The 24,333-nt window shown below is 36.4% G+C and overlaps 1 protein-coding gene across 4 annotated transcripts; it reads right to left on the bottom strand.

Moving 5' to 3' along the window:
- Positions 1–649: 649 nt before the first annotated feature.
- Positions 650–24,333, bottom strand: TMEM41B (transmembrane protein 41B). 4 transcript variants are annotated; one of them, XM_041730284.1, is made up of 8 exons: positions 24,176–24,333; positions 23,926–24,051; positions 13,932–14,049; positions 12,366–12,494; positions 6,721–6,814; positions 6,005–6,109; positions 5,098–5,236; positions 650–3,056 (listed from the first exon to the last, which is right to left on the bottom strand). In XM_041730284.1, the coding sequence occupies exons 2-8, from the start codon at positions 24,044–24,046 to the stop codon at positions 2,887–2,889; spliced, it is 876 nt and encodes a 291-aa protein (XP_041586218.1). In that variant the 5' UTR covers positions 24,047–24,051; positions 24,176–24,333; the 3' UTR covers positions 650–2,886. The 4 variants fall into 4 exon arrangements, with proteins under 4 accessions (XP_041586218.1, XP_041586222.1, XP_041586223.1 ...); XM_041730288.1 differs by having other exon boundaries at positions 23,926–24,048; positions 24,176–24,277; XM_041730289.1 differs by lacking the exon at positions 24,176–24,333 and adding an exon at positions 21,436–21,497 and having other exon boundaries at positions 23,926–24,064.

Genomic DNA, 24,333 nt, shown 5'->3' with positions numbered 1-24,333 from the left:
GATTCAGTTGGTTAAGCATCTGCCTTAGGCTCAGGTCATGATCCCAGGGTCCTGGGAACGAGCCTGCATCCCAAGCCCTTGTCCCATGTTGTGCTTCCTGGTCAGCGGGGAGTCTGCTTCTCCCTTTCCCTCTGCCCCTACCCCCTGCTCTCTCAAATAAATAAAATCTTAAAAAACAGAACAAAACCCAAGGAGAATTTTTATAGAGAAATCAGCATATGAACTATAAATTTAAACATTTATCTGTATTTACTTACTACAATTTATTTTTTTAAAGATTTATTTATTTATTTATTTATTCATGAGAGAGAGAGAGAGAGAGAGAGAGAGAGGCAGAGACACAGGAGGAAGGAGAAGCAGGCTCCATGCCGGGAGCCCGATGTGGGACTTGATCCCAGGACTCCAGGATCACACCTTGGGCCAAAGGCAGGCGCCAAACCACTGAGCCACCCAGGGATCTCTACTTACTACAATTTAAAAATTGATTTAAGATTCTCAAAAGCCAAGTATAAAAATTAGGTATTTAGAAAATTTCTATTCTTAGAGGTGAAAATGTGCACCAGAATTTTAGGAGAATATAGTTTTATTCAATGAAAGGCTGTTTTATTTTAGCATAAATACTTCCATGAAATAAATCCCAAGTACTACATTTAAGTTTTTTCAGTACAATTTATTCTTATTACACTTTAATTTGCATTCATTAAGTATCTTAGAAATATTATACTCAAAGTAACAGAACTCCAGAGAAAGGTCATTAACTAAGAGGTGAATAGTCTCTGTGTGTCAGCTTCCTAGTTATAGTTAGCCTGCTTGCCTCTCCCTATAAGTACTTGCTCTCCGGTGAGGATTACTGTGTAATTGTCTTCAAGATGCAGCTGAAGCTTGAATTTACATCTGGTTATCAAGCCAAGTCTGTAAATCCATGAATACAGGCCACTGACTGCATTTGGGGTACATTCAATGATGATGAATCTGAAAAAAGACTGATTATTCTCTTAAGAGAAGAAACTATACCCCATCTAAGTGGCAGCTCAGTCTTTATAAGAAACTCAGAAAAAATAATCAGCAAAGGGAAACAATCAATGATAAGGATAGGGATAATACTCTGAGAATAGAGTAAATACAATATATACACACCGGAGTAAATAGGCTTCTCCTGAGTCCAAGCTCTTACTTTTATTTTTAAAAGTCTGATAAAAATGTACTCAATTACATTTTATACAGTAATATTTAGTGAACCTTATCCAAAAAGACTTATGTTTTAAGTTCATTTGTAAAAATAACAAAAACCTTTATCATTCAATCTCTGGTCAATAAGGAAGAAAAACCTTGCTAGAAATGACAATAAATAATTTCACACAAAAGGCCAGGTGACATAAGAATAGTATATTAATATCTTCTTTGTATTTACAATAAATCCATTTGTTAATACTGTGATAGAAAAAATAATTAGTCCACATTATGTAGTAGAAACAGGCTTTGAGGATGACCATTCCTCTCACAATAAAAACAGACAAGGATTTCTCCCACAGCTAAAGTATTTTAAACATGACAGTCTTGGGTGAAGGTAAAATTGACAGAGTACTTTACCTAATAAATCAGCTATGTCCTAGAATCAAGAAATCAAAGGTATTACCATTAAGCAAGCAGCAGAAAGCTGTTTAATGTTTCCAGGACCATTTAAAGAGTAGTTACCATGTGAGAATTTCTTTTTACTTTGAGTTATAAAAAGTAAAAACACTTAAATTGGATAACTGCATTAATCAAAAGCAGTCCCAAACAAAAAAGCCATCAATAAAAATGAAACAAGGCATTCTTCTAAGTATATCATGCATAAAAAGGATAATTACATAATACATACTTTAATGACCAGACCAATAAATAAATGAGGTAAATTTTACAGTTATTGAAACAAAAAAACTATATTTAGCCACTTAAGTGTTGCGCTGCCACTGCTTCAGTTTCAAAATATAAAGTAATATAATTAATCATCTAAAAATTGCATACTTGAATGTTTGCTTTTTCTGATCCCCTTTTGAGATAGTAAAGGGAACTGTGTAACAAAATATTATCTGAATATAAATTATCAACACCAATATAATACAATTATCATGTAATCGCCATTTTTATATGCACAGTGGAAATACTGTGAAAGCTAGAAAAAAGATGAAAATATACTGGCCAGAATTTTAAATTTCAGACTAACTCATGATAATCTAGAACAGAGAAAAACAAAAATAAAATTTACAAAATAGATATAGCTTGATATCCTTTCTAAATTCAATAACCCACCAACATGCAGCTTCTAAACAAATCCATTACATCAAAGTTAAAAAAAGAAAATGTAAATCTCTTTTTGAGCTTTAGTTTTCAAGTTTATGCTCTTAAGGAAGACTAACATTAGCAAGAACTGCAATACTATTTTTAAAAATCTAGAATCTTTGCTTTTGAATTTTGTATTTGCTTTCCCTATTTTAGTTATTATTAAGGGATAAGAAAAAAAAACATTAAATTATCAAGTCAAGGATAAGTATGTATAGCCCACTCATGAAATATATTAAATTGAATTACTTGGGTCAAGAATTTCCTACTACACTGCTGCTAATTATCTAAAGCTACCCTTGGAGTAGTAATTTAGAAGATGTCTATCATAACTACTGACAGTACTTTTCAAAGTATATCAATTTCCATTTTTACTTTCTTTTCTCCCTTGCCACTTACATGCATTATTTTAACTATGTGATAGGAAATTTTATTTTAGAAACTCGTTTCAAAAAAAAAAAAAGAAACTCGTTTCAACTACCGAAGAGGTGATTTTAACACATAAACCTGCCAATCCTGAGATGATGATGATGATGATAGGAAGACTAAAACCCAGATGATTTCTCACTCAAATTTCTGCTTTAGTTTCTTTTGGAAGATGGCTGGCAGGATAGAAAGAAAAGCCAAAACCATTAGAACAAATACTGAGTTCCAGGAAACAGCTTCCCCTGCTGTTGTAAGCTGGTACAGTGTTGTTCCTGCTTTAATTGCTACAAAAGAGGGAGGTGCAACACCTAAAACAAAAACATAAACAATCATTTTTTAAAATAAGATTTTGTAATATACTTTATATTCACAAAATTATTCAGAACTCATAACAGCACTGACATTATTCTAACACTTCATTATCTAATACTTTGACCTGATTCAAGTAAATTTGTATTTAAATTTTTTAAAAATTACAATTGTCGGGATCCCTGAGTGGCGCAGCGGTTTGGCGCCTGTCTTTGGCCCAGGGCGCGATCCTGGAGACCCGGGATCAAATCCCACGTCGGGCTCCTGGTGCATGGAGCCTGCTTCTCCCTCTGCCTGTGTCTCTGCCTCTCTCTCTCTCTCTGTGACTATCATAAATAAATAAAATTTAAAAAAAATAAAATTACAATTGTCTCTGTGCATAAAATTTCTTGTAAGAATAATATACTGGTCTCCATTTTGTGTTTTTTTTTTTTCTGGTCTCCATTTTGGAAAAATGTAATCTAGTTTAAAGTTCCTCACATTTATTTCCACATAAAGAAATCAATCTTTCATAACTACTTCTGAAGAATGAATCTGGAAACTCAAGAAAAATTTCCCGAAAATAATTTACATTTACCAATAGCTTTTAAAAAAAAGGAATGTGCTTTGATCCAGCAATTTCAATTTTTTTTTTAATTTTTTTTTTTATGATAGTCACAGAGAGAGAGAGAGAGAGGCAGAGACACAGGCAGAGGGAGAAGCAGGCTCCATGCACCAGGAGCCCGACGTGGGATTTGATCCCGGGTCTCCAGGATCGCGCCCTGGGCCAAAGACAGGCGCCAAACCGCTGCGCCACCCAGGGATCCCGATCCAGCAATTTCAACTCTAGGAAATGCTAATGTATATGAGCAAAGATCTAGTGTCAAGATTATTCATTAAACCATTATAAGTAACAAAAATCTGGAAACAATCTAAATGTTCAAAAATAAGACTGAGTAGATTGTTATTCATCCTGGAGACAGAATATACTTTTAAAAAAATGAAGTGGTAGGAGATACTCAGAAAAAAACTCAAAATATGAGTAAGAGCAGTTTATAAACAGCATAGGTAGAACAACTACATTTTCTTAAAAACTAGAACAAACTGAAAAATTACTTCAGCCCAAGTTGAAGTTAACTAAATCTCTAGGTTTCCACCTGTAAAATAAGGAGATAGGAACAAAAATTCTTCTGATTCCATGAATGCAATGTTATTTTACAAAATCCAAAATTATCCCTAAGATTTTTAAGTTGGTCAATGAGTTTTTTAAGGTAGCAACAAAAAAATTTATTTTGATTATTCTTTTCAAGTAGACCTATAAATACGAACTTAAACTTTAACACATACTCAGTACGAGAAGAATCTGTTCATTTTATTGGTATCTAAACAATTCAAATTAAATTTGAAAGAAATGCATAATACTAAAGAACTATAGTTCTAGAACTATATGCATAATTGCTAAAGAACTATCGGAATTCACAAAATGTATAAATGAATCTTTATGTCTACTAATTAATTTCAAAATTAAGTGCCAATTCCTTGAAAGCAAGAACATTTTATTAATCCTTGCTTCCCTCATACTTTTGGTAATGCCCATAGTAAATACTGATGTCAATAAAAAGAAAAACAAGATCAACTCTCTCCTGAAAATTAAAGTTCAATATTTCAATACATGATTAAAAAATAAGGGAGTAAATTACTCAAAAAGGGCACCTTGATTTTTTTTTTCTCCAACCAGGAAGAGAAACGAATTAATAAAAATCCTGCTTAAATCTGTATGATCAAAAAAATATCTTTTTTTTAATCAAAAAATATCTTTTTTTTAATCAAAAAAATACCTAATAGAAAGTGCTCATCTTTAAAAGAAGCAACACAAAAATAATTAAATCAACACAATCCAACAGATATTTCTGAGTATCTACTTATGTATGCCAGACCCTCTGCCCAAGAGTTATATATATGGTGCTAGAGTGTGTACAAAGAACACGAAATCTAGCCCATCTGGACACTGTTAGGTATGTATACAATGAGTTCTAACCCAGAGTGAATCAGAGGCCTTACCTAGAAAAGTGCCAATAAAAAAAACTTTCAATGGCACGTTTATCACAGGGGATGTAATATTAATAAACCAATTAGGCAGAAATGGTGTTATTCTCAAAAATATGATGTAGTTAATGAGATGTTCTCTATGACGCTCAACCTGTCATAAGAAAGAAACCAGTTAGGATCAAGATAAGGCCAACACTGAAAATAAATTGCTTAATATAAAAATACTTATTTCAAATTCCCATTCCTGGATAGTTCAGAATCTATCCAACAGAAATGATCATGGAGATATTCATCCAGTTAATTAAATAAAAGCACTGAATATAGTTTATATTTCTAGATCTTGCTTTACAAATAATGATGGTGATTTATAACAAAATGCTTAATTTCTCATGTACTAGTCTATAAAGCAAAAGGGTAAGGCAGAAGGATTTCTACAATTCCTCTGAGCTTTAACAGGCTGTTTCTTTTAATTCTTTATAAAACTAGATTTTCTTAGCAACACTGTATTAGACCTTTCTTTGTAGACCTTTCTCTGGTCTTTGTAGAGATCCTGAATGAAGAGAACAGCCATTTCTACTGATGAAATGTCTTTAAGGAGTTGGTTGATAGTTTTTCAGTGACCCACTACAGTGGGCTACATCAACACAAAACAGGTGTCCAAATATGTGAATGTCTTCACAGACATGTTTTCTGCTCTGATTGAATTTATTAGTAATGAAGAAGTAAAACTACTGTATAGTACAGAAACTTCATATTTGAAATGATTAACATTCATTATTTGCCCACTACTTTAATTTACTTAGGTCAAAAGACCATTTTTATTAAAACCCTGAGTCTGGGTTAATTCACATAGGGACTATACACTGACCTCCCAATTAGCCAAAGAATTACATTAAATAATTTAAAAATACATGTTTACCTGTTGTGACCATTTTACTGCTTTCTCTGTTAGGTATTTGTATACAACTGGCCTCCCAACTAAATAGGAGAGCATATAGCAGAATGAGGCACCAAGTCCAGAACACTAGGAAATAACAAGAAACCATAAGCATTGTATACTTTTCCACCTTAGTCACATGGATATACTACTCACTTAACGAAAAGCTCAACTAGTATACTTTTGGGGTTAGGAGAAGATATTCTGCATGACATCTTTTGTGCAGAGAGTAAGAACCCATTTGATCTAAATCTTTCTCAGATCAAATTATGATTGAAATGAGACCAGCTAAAACTAACTGGCACTTGTGATTAAACTCAGATAAGGATAGCACCTAACCTAAGAATAAAATTTAAAGAGTCAATTCTTTTTTCAATTGCTGTGTTTGAAAATACTACCCCCAGCCCTGGACTTAATGCGTGCCCATCAACACTCTCAGACTATCTGAATTACAAAATACAATAGGAAGGAAAGGCTAAAACAGAGTATATAAATGCAATTAAGTCTGCAATGCCCCTGCTCTAGGAAAAAACCCAAACTATAACATCTGCTTATGGGAGAACTTAAAAGATATTACTTTAACATTAATCACCTCTTAAAACTAATAAGTTTATGCTTACATAGACTGGTAGGACTAGATGCCATCCTTCTATCAAAAGCTTTTTCCCTAGTCTCCCAAATTTGTTTTATATACTTACCAAACAAACAAGAAATAAGGCTAGCGGAAAGGGATAAAGAAACCCTGAAAGTATACTGAGAAATATAGAGCCTGGAATAGCAAATGTTTGCAAGCTGTTAACTTCTAAGTTAAGGATTAAAACATAATAAAATGGAAATTCTAAAAGACAAATCAAACATTTCAGAAAAAAAAGTATCAACATAGAAGTTATATTACTAAGATTACATCCATTTCTCAGTATTAATAAAAGTAAAATATCTAAAAGTTTAAAAACCTACAACTCAGTTTAACTCTACACTGACCAGTTGCCAGCATTACCATAAATACAATGCTAGTAAGAATGTGTTACTAAAAGAAAAAACAAGACAAATACCCAACATGTACCAGATAAAGAACTGGGCACTTTGGCAAAAGAAATGAACAAAACAAAAACAAAAACGAAGATCTTCAGTAATCTTGTAAATATGCATCTCTAATGTATTGCATTTACTCCTTTTTTTTTTTTTTTTTTTTTTGCATTTACTCCTTAATGTGTTCAGGAAATGTGATTTCTGCAAATATTTAGGTACATATAGGATATGATAATTACTGGTTTCTAATTTAACATAAACATTTACCTCAATTCACTCAAAAACGGATAGGGGTTATAAAATACAGTGAAAATTTTGGGACACCTGGGTGGCTCAGCAGTTGAGCATCTGCCTTCAGCTCCTGGGATCAAGTCCCACATTGGGCTCCCTGCATGAAGCCTGCTTCTCCCTGTCTCTTATGAATAAATAAGTAAAATATTTTTAAAAAATAGTAAAAAATCTCAAACCTTATGATTTTTAAAAAGATTTTTAAAATTTATTTATTCATGAGAGACACAGAGAGAGGCAGAGACATAGGCAAGAGGGAGAAGCAGGTTCCACACAGGAAGCCTGATGCGGAACTCAATCAGGGGACTCTGGGATCACGCCCTGAGCCAAAGGCAGATGCTCAACCACTGAGCCACCCAGGTGTCTCTCAAACCTTATTTTTAAAACAGAATTATGCTTACTACTTGCCTCTTGTTCCCCATTTTGGTGTGGAGCCCTGACCCCGTTATAGAACCTCTAACATGATTTGCTTACAAGTTAGAGTGAGTGAAATTCCCCCTACATCTACCCTTCCTCTAAAATTTCTATCTTCACTCACTCATTCTCCCACTCTTTTTTTCCTCTAGTGCCCATTTTATTCATGTTTTCATCTCAGACTCCTTTCTTCTTCCTGGCTTGTTTTGTCTTCAGCTTCTTGCTCTGCCACAGGCTCCCTTCTGTAGAAAATTGCTCAGATGCCTACGAACTAAAGAAAATTTAGGCTTTTCTTGACCAAGGTATTCTATCCAGCTATTGTCTCATCTTCATTTCCTCACAGAAGATTCTCTCCTTGTCCCCCATACAACCTGACTTACCCACCTGCCACTCTACTGATGGCTCCTCCTGGCCAAAAGTAATGATTTTTTCCATTCTGACTTAATGGTTTTAAAATTATGTAAAATATTCACCCGGTTCTGAAGTCAAATCTACACGATAAAGTACATCTAGAGAAGATTCACCTCCATCCCTGTATCATCTCTCTCCCCATAGGTAAGCACTGTTACTGGCTTTTAAAGACATCCTTTCTTTTCAAGAAAAATGTAACAAAATATTGGCATGTGTATGTGTTTACTCATATCCTCCCCTTCTTAGATAAAACATGGCATACTGACTTACTATTCTGCACCTTGCTCTTTTAACAACATATCCTGGAGGGAACAATGCCTTAACAGCATAGAGAGACATTTTTCATTCTTCTAATAGCTACAGAATCCACTCCAGAGTTTAGATTTACCATGGATTATTCTTTTTATTCTTTTACAGATTTTATTTATTTATTCATGAGACACACACAGAGAGAGAGGCAGAGACATAGGCTGAGGGAGAAACAGGCTCCTCACAGGGAGCCTGATGCAGGACTTGAGCCCCAGACCTGGGATCACGCCCTGAGCCAAAGGCAGACGTTCAACCACTGAGCCACCCAGGTGTCCCTAAAAAACTTTTTAAGTTACCCAAAGATTTTAGCCTTAAGGAAACAAAAAAGAGATGATGGTGAGACTTTTAGTGACATCCACAGCTCAGAAGTTCTCAATGACTACTAAATACCAACTGAATATTCTAAATTCCTTAGCCTGGTACTCAAAATCCTCTACAGACTGAGCACAGGGACTAGCCTATCTTCCTAAACTTATTTCTCTATCCTCCTTCTTATATCCTAAACTCCAAGTAAACTGGATGCCTCATCACTTAACCATGCATGCCCTGTGCTTGCAAGGTCTGCTCTAGACATGCTCCGACTAGAATGAGACAGTGCCCCATCTCTATCCCTAATTCCCCATTGCTCTAGTAGTTGTTCCACTTCTGAATGCTCAAAATACTAGATTTGTACTTAACATATAATAATTATGTAATTATAAACATAAAATATATAATCATATAAAATACGTTCATTATATAAGAATATAATAAAAACTGGTTAAATAAATGAATAAAATAATTATGATGAGAAAGTCATTTATAGTCACAAGTTTGAAGTTAGATAATACCAAAGAATTAATACTAGTGCTGTACTGCTGAATATGGTGGCCACTATCTACATGTAGCTATAAAGACACTGAAATGTGCTTATTAGTCTGAATTAAGATGTGCTCGGGGTAGAAAATACATACATTTCAAAGACTTGGTATAAAAAAAAAGGATGTAAAATATCTCAATTTTTGTGTTGATTACATGTTGAAATGGTAATATTTTGATATATTGGTTCAAGTAAAATGTATTATTTAAATTGATTTCAGATGGAGTGCCTGGGTGACTTAGTCAGCTAAGTGTCCAACTCAGGTCATGATCTCAGGGCCCTGCATGGGCATGGAGCCTGCTTAAGATTCTTTCTCTCTCTCTCCATCTGTCCCTCCCATAAATAAATAAATTGATTCAGGTGTTTTTCTTACTTTTTCTAATGCACCAACTTGAAAATTTTTAAATTACATGTAACTCACATTATATTTCTATTAATTAGCTCTATATAGTTAAATGCCCTAAGATAATGTCCTTCTCTTTGGATCACCGAGTTTAAAAAAGTACCTTTTAAATATAGAGCTAAAGATTCAAAAGTGAAAAGAGAAAATTATAAGACAACATGGATTTGACAAAATATATTATGAAATCTAAAATGAAATGCAAAATCATTATAATTACTTACCAAGGTAACAGTAACAATATGCAATAAAACATGAATTAACAATATTAACCAATATTTAAAATTTAAAACCAAATGTATTTTATAATAATAAAGCCTTTTTAAAAAAGATTTTATTTATTTATTCATGTGAGAGAGAGAGAGAGAGGCAGAGACATAGGCAGAGGGAGAAGCAGGCTCCATGCAGGGAGCCCGATGCAGGACTCAATCCTGGGACTCCAGGATCACGCCCTGAGGTGAAGGCAGGAACCCAACCGCTGAGCCACCCAGGCATCCCTAATAAAGCCATTCTTATCCTTTCAATTTACTTTCTACAGGGTAGTTTATTCATTTCTACTAATTTTCATATGGATATTAAGATAACTAGGCTATAAGATTATTACCCCATAGATGGTCAAGATCCATTTATGCTGATTGGCCTTATGGGTAGGCATCCCCTGGAGTCTCACCCAGTATCCCTCCCAAAATTGAGAGGCAAAATAGGGCAAAACAAGATGACTTTCCAAAGTAACAGAAACTATATGTCTTGTTCACAAAAACCTTATAAAAGCCAAATGAAAAAAATGAACCAAGTTTTTATCTTCCTTAGGAAAAATATTTTAATTTGTGGTTACACTGCATAAAGGCAAAATAACCTGTAAGTCTAATACTATGGTTTTCCCTCATAGATTCTAAAATAGAATTAGTAGGAAAGATAACAATTATGAATTTCTTAAAGAAGTTGATATACTACTAAATTACTAGTTGTCAAATAACTTGTTGAAAAATAAGTGCATAATAATTCTCTAAATTTTCTCTAAATTTTAATTTTTCTCATAATAAATAATGACAAAGTGCCTATATACACCACACTACCTAAATAAAAATGTATTCCCAGTAGGTGGATAAAGGAGTAATGTTTGTATCATCAGCAAAAGTTTCTGTAAATGTACTTTTAACAAACTGCTTATGCAAGGAATAATTGGTCCAGGGTGCTTACTCAAAACATTTGTATAAGGAGACAAGTAGAGAAATATATACGTGTTAAGTATATAACATCTAATCTAATCTAAATCCAAGAAAAGAAAATGCTATGGAATTTTAGGAGAAAACGTAATTGAGAAGTCCAATAACCAAAAGCAATTCAAGAAACAAAAGAGGAAGCCAGAATAGAAATAGTTTGAGAGAAAAAAGAAAAAAAATTGTTTGAGAGAATTAACAAAGTAAATTAATTTTTAAATATAAATGCTGGCTGGCAGGGTGCCTGGGAGGATTAGTCAGTTAAGCCTCCAACTCTTGATTTCAGCTCAGGTCATGATCTCAGGGTCATGAGATCAAGCCCTGTGCCTGGCTTTGTGCTCAGCAGGGAATTGCTTAAGATTCTCTACCTCTGCCTCTCTGCTTGTGGTTCCCTTGCTCATGAGCCCACTCTCTCTCTCAAATAAATAAATAAATCTTTAATAAAAATGGTGGTTTAGAAAGGTTAACGATTACCTTTACAAAATCAAGAGATAATGTCTTTCATTAACTGAGAATATTTGAAAATAAGTTGAATTAAAAAAAAAAGTTACAAAAAAAATCAGATTAAAGTCAAAGTCCATAAATTCAAAGATTAATCACCAGTAGCTAAAGCCATTTGAAAATACATAGGAAAAATAAAGCTATTTTCCTGACTGGTTAACACAACATACATTTCTCTTTTTTTTTTTAAGATTTTATTTATTTATTCATTAGAGACACAAAGAAAGGCAGAGACACAAAGGGAGAAGTAAGCTCCTTGAGGGGACCTGGATATGGGACCAGATCCGGGGACTGAGGGACCACATCCTGAGCCAAAGGCAGACGCTCAACCACTGAACCACCCAGGTATCCCATTTCTATAAAATGAAGAAATACATACCAATAATTATTTCAAAAATTCATATCCTTTGAATTGACCAATTATCCTCTCAAGATCTTTTTACAAAGAAACCATTAAATGGAAGAAAAAGTCACGAACAAAAAGATTCATAACATGACATGTAGAAAAGCAAAAAAGTAAATAAAAATTATATCTTCAAACCTAAGGGAATATTTTTTTGAATTATACTGTGGTGACAATATTAACTCAAAATAAACTAAATCAAAATAATCAATTAACTAATACAATCATAAATAATTATCTTGAATAATACAGAGGAAAGGAAAATGTTTATGATAAGTGAAATAAGCAGAATACAAAAGAATTGGTAATAAATATTCAGAAATAATAACCAAGTTGAAGAGATAGATTTAAAGTGAGAATTTTTTCCATTTTAATTTTTTGATATTTTATTTAATATCACACTGCATAAACGATTTTTAAAAGAAAAAATAGCTATGCATAACTAAACAGAACTTTTAAAACTTCTTGAATAAAACTAGAAAATGTTTTCTTTTCAGTTAAAAGGATACAAAATATATGTAGCAAAATAAGCTACAAGTACTTGTACATAAAAGGTGTCCTTATATTTGGATAAAACTTTTCCTAGAGCCTTGGCATCATCCATATCTCTGGGAACCTTCATATTCACTCTTTCTTCTCTAAAGAAATAAAATTAAAGTGAAAAATTTTAAAGCAGAAATTTGCCAAGATAATTAATATCAAAATCAAAGTTCAAAACATGAAGTTTTATCCAAAATGATTTGATGCCTTGATCTGTAATATATTATTAACCATAAATTCTTAACTTTTAAGAGTCTATAAATTATTTCTTTAGAATGGTTTAATATAATTTCATAAGACTTGTAATCAATATATGAAAGTTCAGTATGATCCAAACTAAATTAGGTTAAAAGCATTTGCTCCACCCTGGTATAAATTTTGAATTAAGAAGTGTACTACTAATATTAGCATATTTAAAACATTTAACATCATTTTGGGTAATCCTCATGATAACCTAGAGTCAATAATTAATTACAACTAAAATTAAGTAAAATTTTTGGTGGATTTACAGTTCATATCTTTCTGTAATATCCCAGCTCAAAGCTCAGATATAAACTTAAAACATTTTTCTTTTTCTATTAATTTTACTTTATATTTGGTGCCTTATTTAGAACTGAATGATTTCTTGTTTATAAAAGCTTCAAATAATTACCTTTGTGTTTAATACACATCGTGCCCATTTGTTTACATGATAAAATTTAACTGATCTTGCAGAATGGCTGCTGCCTAAATTCTATAAAAACAGCAGGTAAACTAAAATGTGCTTTCTCATTTACAAACTAAAAACTATAGAGGTGTGCACACTTGTATGCATGCACACACACACACACACACAGAAATAAGCAGAAATAACAGGTCCATAAGAACATACTTATATGCAAGTCATATTGTTATTCTCAGAGCAAACCGGGAGCAAGGACAACCTTAACCTACATCTTCTGGCCCTATCTCAGCTCCTTATGTCCACCTCCTCGATCAAAACCAGAAAAGATCTAAAATTCAATCATACTAATATTAACCTATCAAGCAAGGGAAGGCAGAGAAGAAGAGCTCAGTGTTTTTCAAACCACAAGTCACTATCTTTCATGAATTTTAAAGTAAGTTTGCTTCATCACTACTGGCCTTAAAAAATACATAGAAAATATCAGAGACCACAATCTGTTTCATGAAGCTTTAACCTAATTTTATATGTAGAGATGTATGTAAGTGAGCAGAGGAAAGGCAACAGGCACGCACATGCTGGATTATGATATAAAAACTATTTCTTAGTGTGGTTATATATATTTTTAAATTTGGAAAGCCTTTAGAAAGATGAGGCTTTAACTAGAGGAGCAGTGCTAGGAAAATACTGCAAAGAAAATCAAGAGGCATATTTGGAAAGGAGTGTTTAAATAACAGCGTCAATATGGACTTGCTATAAACCATGAAACCTGATATACAATCACCATGACAGTTCCATTGCTTAAAATTAGTTTTACTTTTAATCCATTTTTATCTATAAATATCTAGGCATTTTTTACTTTCTGTATACTTACTCACTAAGTTGAGGAAAATTTTTATAGACCAAAAACATAACAAAAGCTGCAGATAAGAAAATGGACACCAATATAAGAAGTGACATTCTTGCTGACCCAGCTTCTGCACAGGCTTTTTCTGAAAGGGAGAAAAAAAAGGCTATTATTAAGATAAATATTTTAAAAAGACCGTATTCTGAGTCAGCAAGTAATTTACTTAAAGGCTTTCCTCCTCAAAAAATTGTTTATACTTTTGCCCAAAACACTGTTGTAACATAAAAATTTTAACTATTATAGTTGACATTTATTAACCAGGCATTTTACTTTTGGGGGATACATCTGTTTCAGAAGCATGAAAAAATAGAACAACAGAATTTGTAGCATTGCTTTGTTGTTAAGCCAAAGAGGAAAAGTAGCACTGCTCTATAAATACTATCACTAACTTTGCAATTTGTTTATCTATATTGGATGTTGACAGCATAGACAGAATGGCCTCTTAGGAAAAATGAGGTAACTTCGCAATTACTTCAACTGTCATAAAAACCCAAAGATCAACTAATAACTAAAGTATAACTAATGTTATGCTTTCTTTTTACACTGAGGGCTTCAGAATATAGTTGAGTCTTAAGTGTTTTGGGTGGCTCTCTGAGACTCCAAAAATGGCAGAATTTGTTTACATTCCCTCACAAAGTAATCTTAATGTTATCTAAAAAATTATATGCAAAATAAACGTAAGGAATGAGATCTAGGAGACAGCAAGCAGAATAATGAGCACGGGTATTTTCACCAGGAACAGGTCAAAAGTGGGGAGGTTAAGATATCTTAGTTGTGCTCACTGGGGGAAAGGTAGAAATGAGTGGCTCAACTTTTATTGCCTACATTTGCCATTATCCCCTGTATATACTGATAACACTCAGAGGATTAAAATATGTGTATGCTATAATAAGGACTATTTTTAGTTCTCTGAGAAATAAACTGATGGATCTAACTAAACTGATGGATCTACCACTATGCTTGTCCCCTAACTACTGTCTATGTAACTACTATACACACTTTTATGGAGTATCCTAATCAGATGCCCGTACTCCATTAATTTGGCAAATCCTTCTCCACAATCATTTATAAAGGTGTTATTAGACAGGTGTCATTGCCTATTCTACTAATACCTTCCTTCTCTGGGAAACTTTCCCATGGTCCCCCCTTCCCTGCAAGGGGCTAATCTCACTGGCCCTATTACAGTGTGACTCCAACACTCTACTCTCCCAAACATAGAAGACTAACTTGCTCAAGGTTGGGACACTTGAGTCAAGTAGAAACAATTCATCATTGGCTGACCAAATTTTCTCTTGAAAAGAAAATTTGAACTAGGAATCCCTGGGTGGCTCAGCGGTTTAGCACCTGCCTTTGGCCCACGGCGTGATCCTGGAGTCCTGGGATCGAGTCCCACATCAGGCTCCCTGCATGGAGCCTGCTTCTCCCTCTGCCTGTGTCTCTGTCTCTCTCCCTCTCTATGTGTGTGTCTCTCATGAATAAATAAATAAAAGCTTAAAAAAAAGGAAAGAAAGAAAATTTGAACTAAAACAAAGAGATGTTGTCAAGAGATGGTATGTCTTGAGGCTGAAAGGTCAAGCAGTGAAGGCCACAGATAACAACACGGCAAAGCCAAAGACATGCACCAGATACTGTAAGAGAGGAAGTTGAAACAAAAATCCAGAGAGCCAAAATGGGACGTATAGCTAACTTTACAAGTTGATTTCTAACTTTCGCACTTCACTTCCCTTGAAGCCTGACTATATTTCATTTCTTGCTCATAAATGCCAGTGAGATTGTCTCAGACTCTTTTTTCTATATTCTCTTTTTTTATTGGTGCTGGTTTAAACTTATTTCCGCTTTCAACCAAAATGCCTAAACTAATTAAAAGATAAATTTCATTTTATCCCTTGTCTCATTGTGGTAGTTTTATAGATTTTACAACTGAATTAGTAAGATTTTGCTTAATTCAATTTGAATATGAAGCAAGAGAAACCATCTAGCTCTGCGCTACTTAAGGTATATTTTATGAACTACACGAATCAGCATCACCAGGGAGCTTGTTAGAAGTGCAGATTCTGGGCAGCCCGAGTGGCTCAGCGGTTTAGCGTCTGCCTTCGGCCCAGGGCGTGATCCTGGAGACCCGGGATCGAGTCCCACATCAGGCTCCCTGTGTGGAGCCTGCTTCTCCCTCTACCTGTGTCTCTGCCTCTCTCTGTCTCTCATGAATAAAAAAAAAAAATTAAAAAAAAAAAAAGGGTGCCTTCAATGGAGTAACAAACTAGGCATGCCTACCACTGAATACTCTAGTTCATTAACCCACTGATGTATAATTTATATATATACACACTAATGTGTAATTTATATATATGCCTTTTTGCAGCACAGAAAGTTAAATAAAGACCTTAAACATCTGAGGTGGGTCAAATATGAAAAGGTCTCTGCAGAATCTCATGACAACAAATGCCTAATTGTCTATATCTTTGCCCTAGTTATGATATCTATTCACCCTAAAAAGTAATCAGCCAAAAGTTACAAAAATATCAGTGTGCACTAAAACTAAAGCTCTCAATAGAAAATCTACTGAAATAGGGAATCCCTGGTGTCTCAGCAGTTTAGCGCCTGCCTTCGGCCCAGGGCGTGATCCTGGAGTCCCAGGATCGAGTCCAACGTCGGGCTCCCTGCATGGACCCTGCTTCTCCCTCTGCCTGTGTCTTTGACTCACTCTCTCTCTATGTGTGTCTCTCATGAATAAATAAAATCTTAAAAAAAAAAAAAAGAAAATCTATTGAATACAAACTTCTCACAAAGCTAAAATGTCTCTTCCTACTTTATTAAGTAAAGAAGTTATCTACTAGAAAAGGAATAAGAGTAGAATATACACATTGAAGTTTTGGGCATAGTTTTCTATGGGCTGCCATTAAAGCAAAGACATGATAACACAACTATATAGTCTGTACTATTTCTCCAGAGGCTGTGACTTCTTAAAGGCATGCTCCTTTTAAATCTACCAGGAATTAACTTGCCCAGCTTTCACTTTTCCCTTACTTCCCTGCTTGAATCAAGTCCAGAGTACAAAAAGGACGGGTACAAATAATTTAATAATATGAGCATCTTTTAAACTCTTCAAAACCGCTGCTTTTTTTTCATTGGTACATGTTTGTGGACACAAGAATTACTGATAAGAACGTATTTTTTTTAAAGATTCCATTTATTGATGAGAGACACAGAGAGAGAGAGAAAGAGGCAGAGGGAGAAGCAGGCTCCCCGCAGGAAGCCCCATGTGGGACTTGATCCCAGGTCTCCAGGATCAAGCACTGGGCCGAAGGCAGGGGCTAAACCGCTGAGCCATTCAGGGATCCCCTACTGCTAAGAATAAATGGCTGATTTTCCCCCATCACCACTCTACCCCTTTCTTGGTACTTTTCTTTAGGATTTTTACTCTACAAAGTATGCATTCAAATAAAGAGTTGTTTAGGACTATCTGCTGTATATCATAAGGTACAAAATGTTTTGCTCAATCTCTGCTTTTAAAAAGCTGATACCATCATTAGCTAGATTCCCAAAGAATGGCACAAAGGGGTTTTGAGTATATAGAAAAACAAGATTATTGGACTAGAGTAATGGAGTCCCGATTCACTGAGCAGGTAGAAATTTGGTTGAATACTGAAAGACAAGAAGAGTTTACAGTCTTCTTAACTCAAACTGCAGCTAAATATATTTTTATTTTTACTTATTTACTTTTTTAAGATTTTATTTATTTATTCATGAGAGACACACAGAGAGAGAGAGGCAGAGACACAGACAGAGGGAGAAGCAGGCTCCATGCAGGGAGCCTGACGTGGGACTCGATCCCAAGACTCCAGGATCATGCCCTGGGCTGAAGGCGGCGCTAAACCACTGAGCCACCCAGGCTGCCCCTACATATATTTCAACAGGTTATATGTTCTCTTAAACTAGAAATTAGGGGCACCTGACTGGCTCAGTTGGTAGAACATGCAACTCTTGATTGGGTTGTATGAGCCCTTTCTAAATAAAAACTTTAAAAAAAATTAAATAAGACATTTAGCATGCTAGCTCTAAAATTAAACTATAATATTTTTCTTCCCATTATTAATTTACCAGCCCTAAGTGGTCACAGGGAAGAAAGGTGTTAGGCAACATTTAACTAGACTACAGAACACCACCCTGAGTGTTCCTTGAGTACACATTTCTGTGACTGCCACTTGCTGTCTTACAATTGGATGATGAAATATGTAGACATTTGAATAAAGTTAACCACCAGGTGTAATTTGCTACCTATTTTCTGTACTCTTTAAAATTAGGCAAACTTTGGGCAGCCCCAGTGGCTCAGCGGTTTAGCACCGCCTTCAGTCCAGGGCCTGATCCCGGGGACCTGGGGTCGAGTCCCATGTCAGGCTCCCTCCATGGAGCCTGCTTCTCCCTCTGCCTGCGTCTCTGCCTCTCTGTGTCTCTCATGAATAAATAAATAAAATCTTAAAAAAAAAAAAAATTAGGCAAACTTTTTCAAGCATTGTGTTCAAGAGTAATACAGAAAACAACTGATAAGAATGCAATAAACAAAGTGACATTAAATACTGAAGCTCTCCTTTCTTTCACACTTACTGGTAACTAGGGGTTGTTAGCTTCATGAGTCAACAATTTTTTAGTATAATTCTATTAAGGTAAGAGACCAGCATGTAATTGAATTAGAGTTCTAAACAGATGAAAGTTGAAAACCTTGTTTCAATGATAATTCTACATCTAAATGTATAGCATACATATTTCTAACGTGCCTCCTCCTGGTTGCATAGACATATGTCACTTAGCATTTAGAGCTACCCACTACAGTACTTTATACATTCATTAACCTTCACATCTTCCATCATAGTAATTCCCAACCTGAATTATCCCATTTCTGCTCTCCAACTCCTCCCAGGCCAAAGGTACTGTTAGAGAAAGTCAAGATTATGTTCTTAGCTTACAAGTTCACATGCTTTTCTATCTTCATTACAGTTATCACTGGCAAACAATAATCCTTTCATAGCACTCTCCCAAAGGGCTATTTCAAGTCTCTTCAAGCCTTTAACTCTGTCTTCAGCTATTCTCAAACAATGACACTGCCTCCTCACTTTAGTGAGCTCCCAAATCTCTATCAAGATCTATTCCCAGGGATCCCTGGGTGGCACAGCGGTTTAGCACCTGCCTTTGGCCCAGGGCGCGATCCTGGAGATCCGGGATCAAATCCCGCGTCGGGCTCCCAGTGCATGGAGCCTGCTTCTCCCTCTGCCTGTGTCTCTGCCTCTCTCTCTCTCTCTCTCTCTGTGTGACTATCATAAATAAAAAATAATAATAATAAAATAAATAAAATAATTAAAAAAAGATCTATTCCCCAAATTATCTTCTCTTGCCCTTTAACTTTACATTAAATGCCAACCCACTTCCTTTCAGATTTTGCTACAAGAATTGTCTCTTCTCCGTTTACCCTGTGTCTTCAATTCTTCCTCTAAAGACCACCTTTTCTCTAACTCCTAATAGGCACATATCCTTTCTAAAAAATCGTAACCTTAAAAAAAAAAAAAATAAATAAAAAAAAAATAAAAAAAAAAAATAAAAAAAAAAAAATAAAAAATCGTAACCTTAATGGCCCTAGAGCAGCTCTCTATTTCTCTTAATATTCTTATTATCAAAACCTTTTTTAAAATTAATTAATTTGGGGATCCCTGGGTGGCACAGTGGTTTGGCGCCTGCCTTTGGCCCAGGGCGCGATCCTGGAGACCCGGGATCGAATCCCACATCAGGCTCCCGGTGCATGGAGCCTGCTTCTCCCTCCGCCTGTATCTCTGCCTCTCTCTCTCTCTGTGACTATCATAAATAAATAAAAAAATTAAAAAAAAATTAAAAAAAAAAAATTAATTAATTTGGGGATCCCTGGGTGGCGCAGTGGTTTGGCGCCTGCCTTTGGCCCAGGGCGCGATCCTGGAGACCTGGTCCCACGTCGGGCTCCCAGTGCATGGAGCCTGCTTCTCCCTCTACCTGTGTCTCTGCCTCTCTCTCTGTGTGTGACTATCATAAATAAATAAAAAAAAAATTAAAATTAATTTATTTATTTATGATAGACATAGAGAGAGAGGCAGAGACACAGGAGGAGGGAGAAGCAGGTTCCATGCCAGGAGCCCGACGTGGGACTTGATCCTGGGACTCCAGGATTGCGCCCTGGACCAAAGGCAGGCGCCAAACCACTGAGCCAACCAGGGATCCCATCAAAACCTTTGGAAAAGCAAAATCTTCCTAAATCTGCAAGATCTTAGGAATGACTCTTACTGGTCATCAGGTCTACTAGTTCTCAACATTAAGTGTTTTCTTTTTTTTTCTTTTTCTTTTTTAGGGATTTTATTTATTTATTCATGAGAGACAACAGAGAGAGAGAGAGAGTCAGAGACACAGGCAGAGGGAGAAGCAGGCTCCATTCAGGGAGGCTGACATGGGCTTTAGAATTATTTTTTTATTATTAAAAATAAAGAATGGTAGCAGTATCAAGTATAAATTCAAACAGCTAAGATAACTATAAAAATACAACTAATTAACTATTAAGAACCCACACAGAGAAAGCATGTTTGTAGGTAGAAGAAACACCACCGCCAATTTTGTATAAAGGCTCATTCTTTAAGACTATGCCCTAGAACTGTGCTGCCATTCAATTAATACACCCTCACTCTCATCTAACCACTTTCACATGCTTCCCCCCTCCAACCACTGAAGACTCAAGCTTATAGTGAACGTCTTCATAATCCTAAAAGATTCATCATCCATTTAAATGATCCACCCAGCCTCAAAATTCTTACACCTTCATTCTTATTCAACTTTAGACACCTACTTTTAAAAAAATATTTTATTTAGGCATAGGCAGAGGCAGAAGCGGGCTCCCTGCAGGGAACCTGATATGAGACTTGATCCCAGAATCCCGAGATCATACCCTGAGCCAAAGGCAGACGCTCAACTGCTGAGCCACCCAGGTGTCCCAAGAGTTAACTAAATTTTTATCTCTCCTCCAAAACCTGTAATTTTTTTTGAATGCCAACTTAAATACCGCTTGCAATTAACAAAAATTGTTTATCATAATCTGGAAAATTGGTTGCTAAGTAGTCACTAATGACATCACATCACTACCTGATTACTGCAAGTAACCAAACCCTATCATGTAAGGGATCTACAAAATCTTTTGCCCAGAAAAAGAATCCTAATACTAATTAAAGAGAGACAGATAGGCAGTTTCTTTTTGTTAAAAGAAAACACTGGAATCACTAATTAACAGGATGGATAAAAAAAAGTTCTCTATATAGCACATAAATCCCTCTGTACCAACACCATTTTGATCATGGCCAAACCTCATCTACAGAAACAGAAATCCTCCTGACAAATTAACCTCTTTACTGACATAAAGATTCGCACTAAACTTTCAGCTTAATGTTTCACCCAGCCAAAATCCCCTTACCTTCTCTCTAGCAATCCAAATCCTACTGCTCCAGGAAGGCATGCCTTTACATCTCTATCTTGCTTTTTTTTTTTTAAAAAAAAAAAAAAGATTTTACTTATTTATTCATGAGAGACACACAGAGAGAGGCAGAGACACAGGCAGAGGGAGAAGCAGGCTCCATGCAGGGAGCCCGACATGGGACTCGATCTCAGGTCTCCAGGATCACGCCCTGGGCTGAAGGCGGCACTAAACCTCTGAACCACCCAGGCATCCCACAGATAATTTTCTTCAAAAAAAGGTCATTTGACAGCATCATAAAAATAATTGTGTTTAGGGATACTTGGGTGGCACAGTCAGCTGAGCATCAGACTCTTGGTTTTGGCTCAGGTTGTGATCTCAGGTCTTGAGATCGAGCCCCAGGTCAGGCTCTCCGTGGAGTCTGCTTGAGACTTTCTCCCTCTCCCTCTGCCCCTTCCAGCTACATTCTCTCAGATAAAAGCACTTTGGGGGTTTCATGGTTTTATTTTTATAGGTTAAAACAATAACAAAAATCAGTAATGAACAAGTGACTGCTACCAGAACCAAATGACAATCTTTAGGGAAATTGTTTGGAAAATAGTTTATCTGGAAACCCTTGGATTATTGTCACTCTCCATAGCAGCATCTTCAAACAATGTTCCTTTAATTTAGAGTGGATTTATACTTTGACAATTAATTTTTGGATTTTTGAAGTTACTTGGCCCTACTGTCTATAAGATGGAGAAATACTCAAATACATAAAGCTTAAAAAGACTGGAAGCATTCGAAATTATTTGAAAATAAAATACCATTTTCTACAGGATACTCTTTAAAAAATTTAATATACTTTAAGTTTCAGCTGAATGTTAAACATATCATCTTCATATATAATAGATATTTTTAAGTGTGTAGTACTTTGTTGACTATACAGAGGATCTTTTAAGATTGTCTAACAACATTAGACAATCTTAAAAGATCCTCTGCTTACCCATTACTGGTGGTAGAACACATTAGTATAAGCTGCAGACAACTTAATGGCCATTCGTTAGGATCTCTTCAAGTTTATGGGCTTTGTAAAAAGCATTTAAGGGCACCTAGGTGGCTCAGTGGTTACGCATCTACCTTTGGCTCAAGGCGTGGTCCCCCCCCCTCCGGGTCCTGGGATCGAGTCCTGCATCAGGCTCCCCCATGGGGAACCTGCTTCTCTCTCTGCCTATGTCTCTCTCATTAATAAATACACAAAATGTTTAAAAAGATTTAAAAAGTTCAATCAGTTTCAACAATCAATCAACAGTTTCAACTGTTGAAAAGCAACTAAAAACTCTATCACAAGATGGAATAAAAGTATTTAGTTTCTAGGTATGCTTTCTTTATTATTTTTTTAAAAGGTTTTATTTATTTATTCATGAGAGACACACACAGAGAGAGAGAGAGAGAGGCAGAGACACAGGCAGAGGGAAAAGCAGGCTCCAAGCTGGGAACCCGACGTGGGACTCGATCCTGGGACTCCAGGATCGCGCCCTGGGTGGAAGGCAGGCGCTCAACCGCTGAGCCACCCAGGGATCCCCTCTTCTTTTTTTTAATACATTTATTTTATCCCTTGCACACTTTTATTTCATTTTGAACTTTAAGTAGGCTTCACACCCAATGTGGGGCTTGAACTCACAACCCTGAGATTAAGAGTTGCATGCTCTACGGACTGAGCCAGCCAGGTGCCCCTAGGTATGCTTTCTTCTTAAAATAGTATTTTAAAGTCCTGAGAAATGGCAGAATGGTGTAACATAAAAAGCTTGAGAATGAGCGATCTCAGTTAAATAGTAATTGCTAATATTTATTTAGCCTCTTCACAAAAGCCATTACAATAAGTGCTTTACATCAATTATTTTATGTAATCTTATGGCAAACTAAGCAAATACTATTATTACTATCATCTCTGTCATCCCCCCTGTACAGTTTAGCCACTGTGTTTTGAAAGATAACAAGTCCAAAGTCATAAGTGGTAGAGCAGGAACTCACACACAAGTGTTCCTGCCACTTGTAAGTGGCACCTGTATATAGTTAAATCCCTGCTCTTAACTACTTGACTAATCAATCTGGCTTTGTGACTTTATGCAATTTCATAGCCACTCTGGGCCTCAGTTTCCTCATCGATAAAAAGAGAGCATAAGTGCTGAAGTTTCAGTTGTGTCCAGCTTCAATACTGTCAACCTTACATCCTCCTTGAACTTCAAAACAAGCCAGCGTCATTAGTTGTCTTATCGAATTCAACTACAACAGCATTTACGACGCACCTCCTCGGTGTCCGGCCTTGTGGTGGGCGGCAGCCCAAGCCCAGGTCCCCCACCCTCCCTGCTCCCGCGCCCCTGGGCGCCAGCAGGGCCCTTTTCCCTCGCAAATCCCCGGGACCAACTGAGGTCCTTTCCACCCCGAAGCCACGACGGCACACTCCTGCGTCTGGGCCAGCCCAGCTCTGGTTCCGGTTCTACTCACCCTTCAGGTGGCCTCCGTTGCCCGGCGTCGTGAGACCTGGCGTCGCCGCTGCCCTGTCCCCCACAGCGGTCGTGTGGAGTGCCCCGGTCTGCGATCGTTCAGCGACTCTGCCTTTCGCCATGGCTGCTGCAGGGAAGGTGGAGGAAGAGGAGTGATGCCGCCCCCCACCCCCTTCACAACTGCTCTGCCGCAGGATCCTTACAACACCCAAGGGCCACAGCCACAGCCACTTCCGGGGCGACCACCTCACCTGAGACGACCTCTGCCCCGCGAGCGCCGCGGCACTACTGAAAGCTACGGCGCCCACTCGGACTAAGCTCCGCCCCGCACCACCCCCGAGGCTCGCGCGCTCACGCTCGCCCAATAACCGCGAGACAAGTCAGGGTCCCGGCCCTCCCCATTCACCGC

Source organism: Vulpes lagopus, chromosome 15 (genome assembly GCF_018345385.1).
Source record: "Vulpes lagopus strain Blue_001 chromosome 15, ASM1834538v1, whole genome shotgun sequence".
Lineage (NCBI taxonomy): Eukaryota > Metazoa > Chordata > Mammalia > Carnivora > Canidae > Vulpes > Vulpes lagopus.
Note: the sequence above shows the minus strand (reverse complement) of the source record. Positions and strands in the feature narration are given on the sequence as shown.

Excerpts from the sequence above, each read along its gene's own strand:
- TMEM41B (XM_041730284.1), bottom strand. The coding sequence starts at position 24,046 with ATGGCGAAAGGCAGAGTCGCTGAACGATCGCAGACCGGGGCACTCCAC. Across the intron at positions 12,495-13,931 it reads AATTTTCCTCAACTTAGTGA|AGAAGAAAGAGTGAATATGA; the intron begins GTAAGTATACAG and ends TTATTTCTTTAG. Across the intron at positions 3,057-5,097 it reads TTTTATTGGCACTTTTCTAG|GTGTTGCACCTCCCTCTTTT; the intron begins GTAAGGCCTCTG and ends TTTTTGTTTTAG.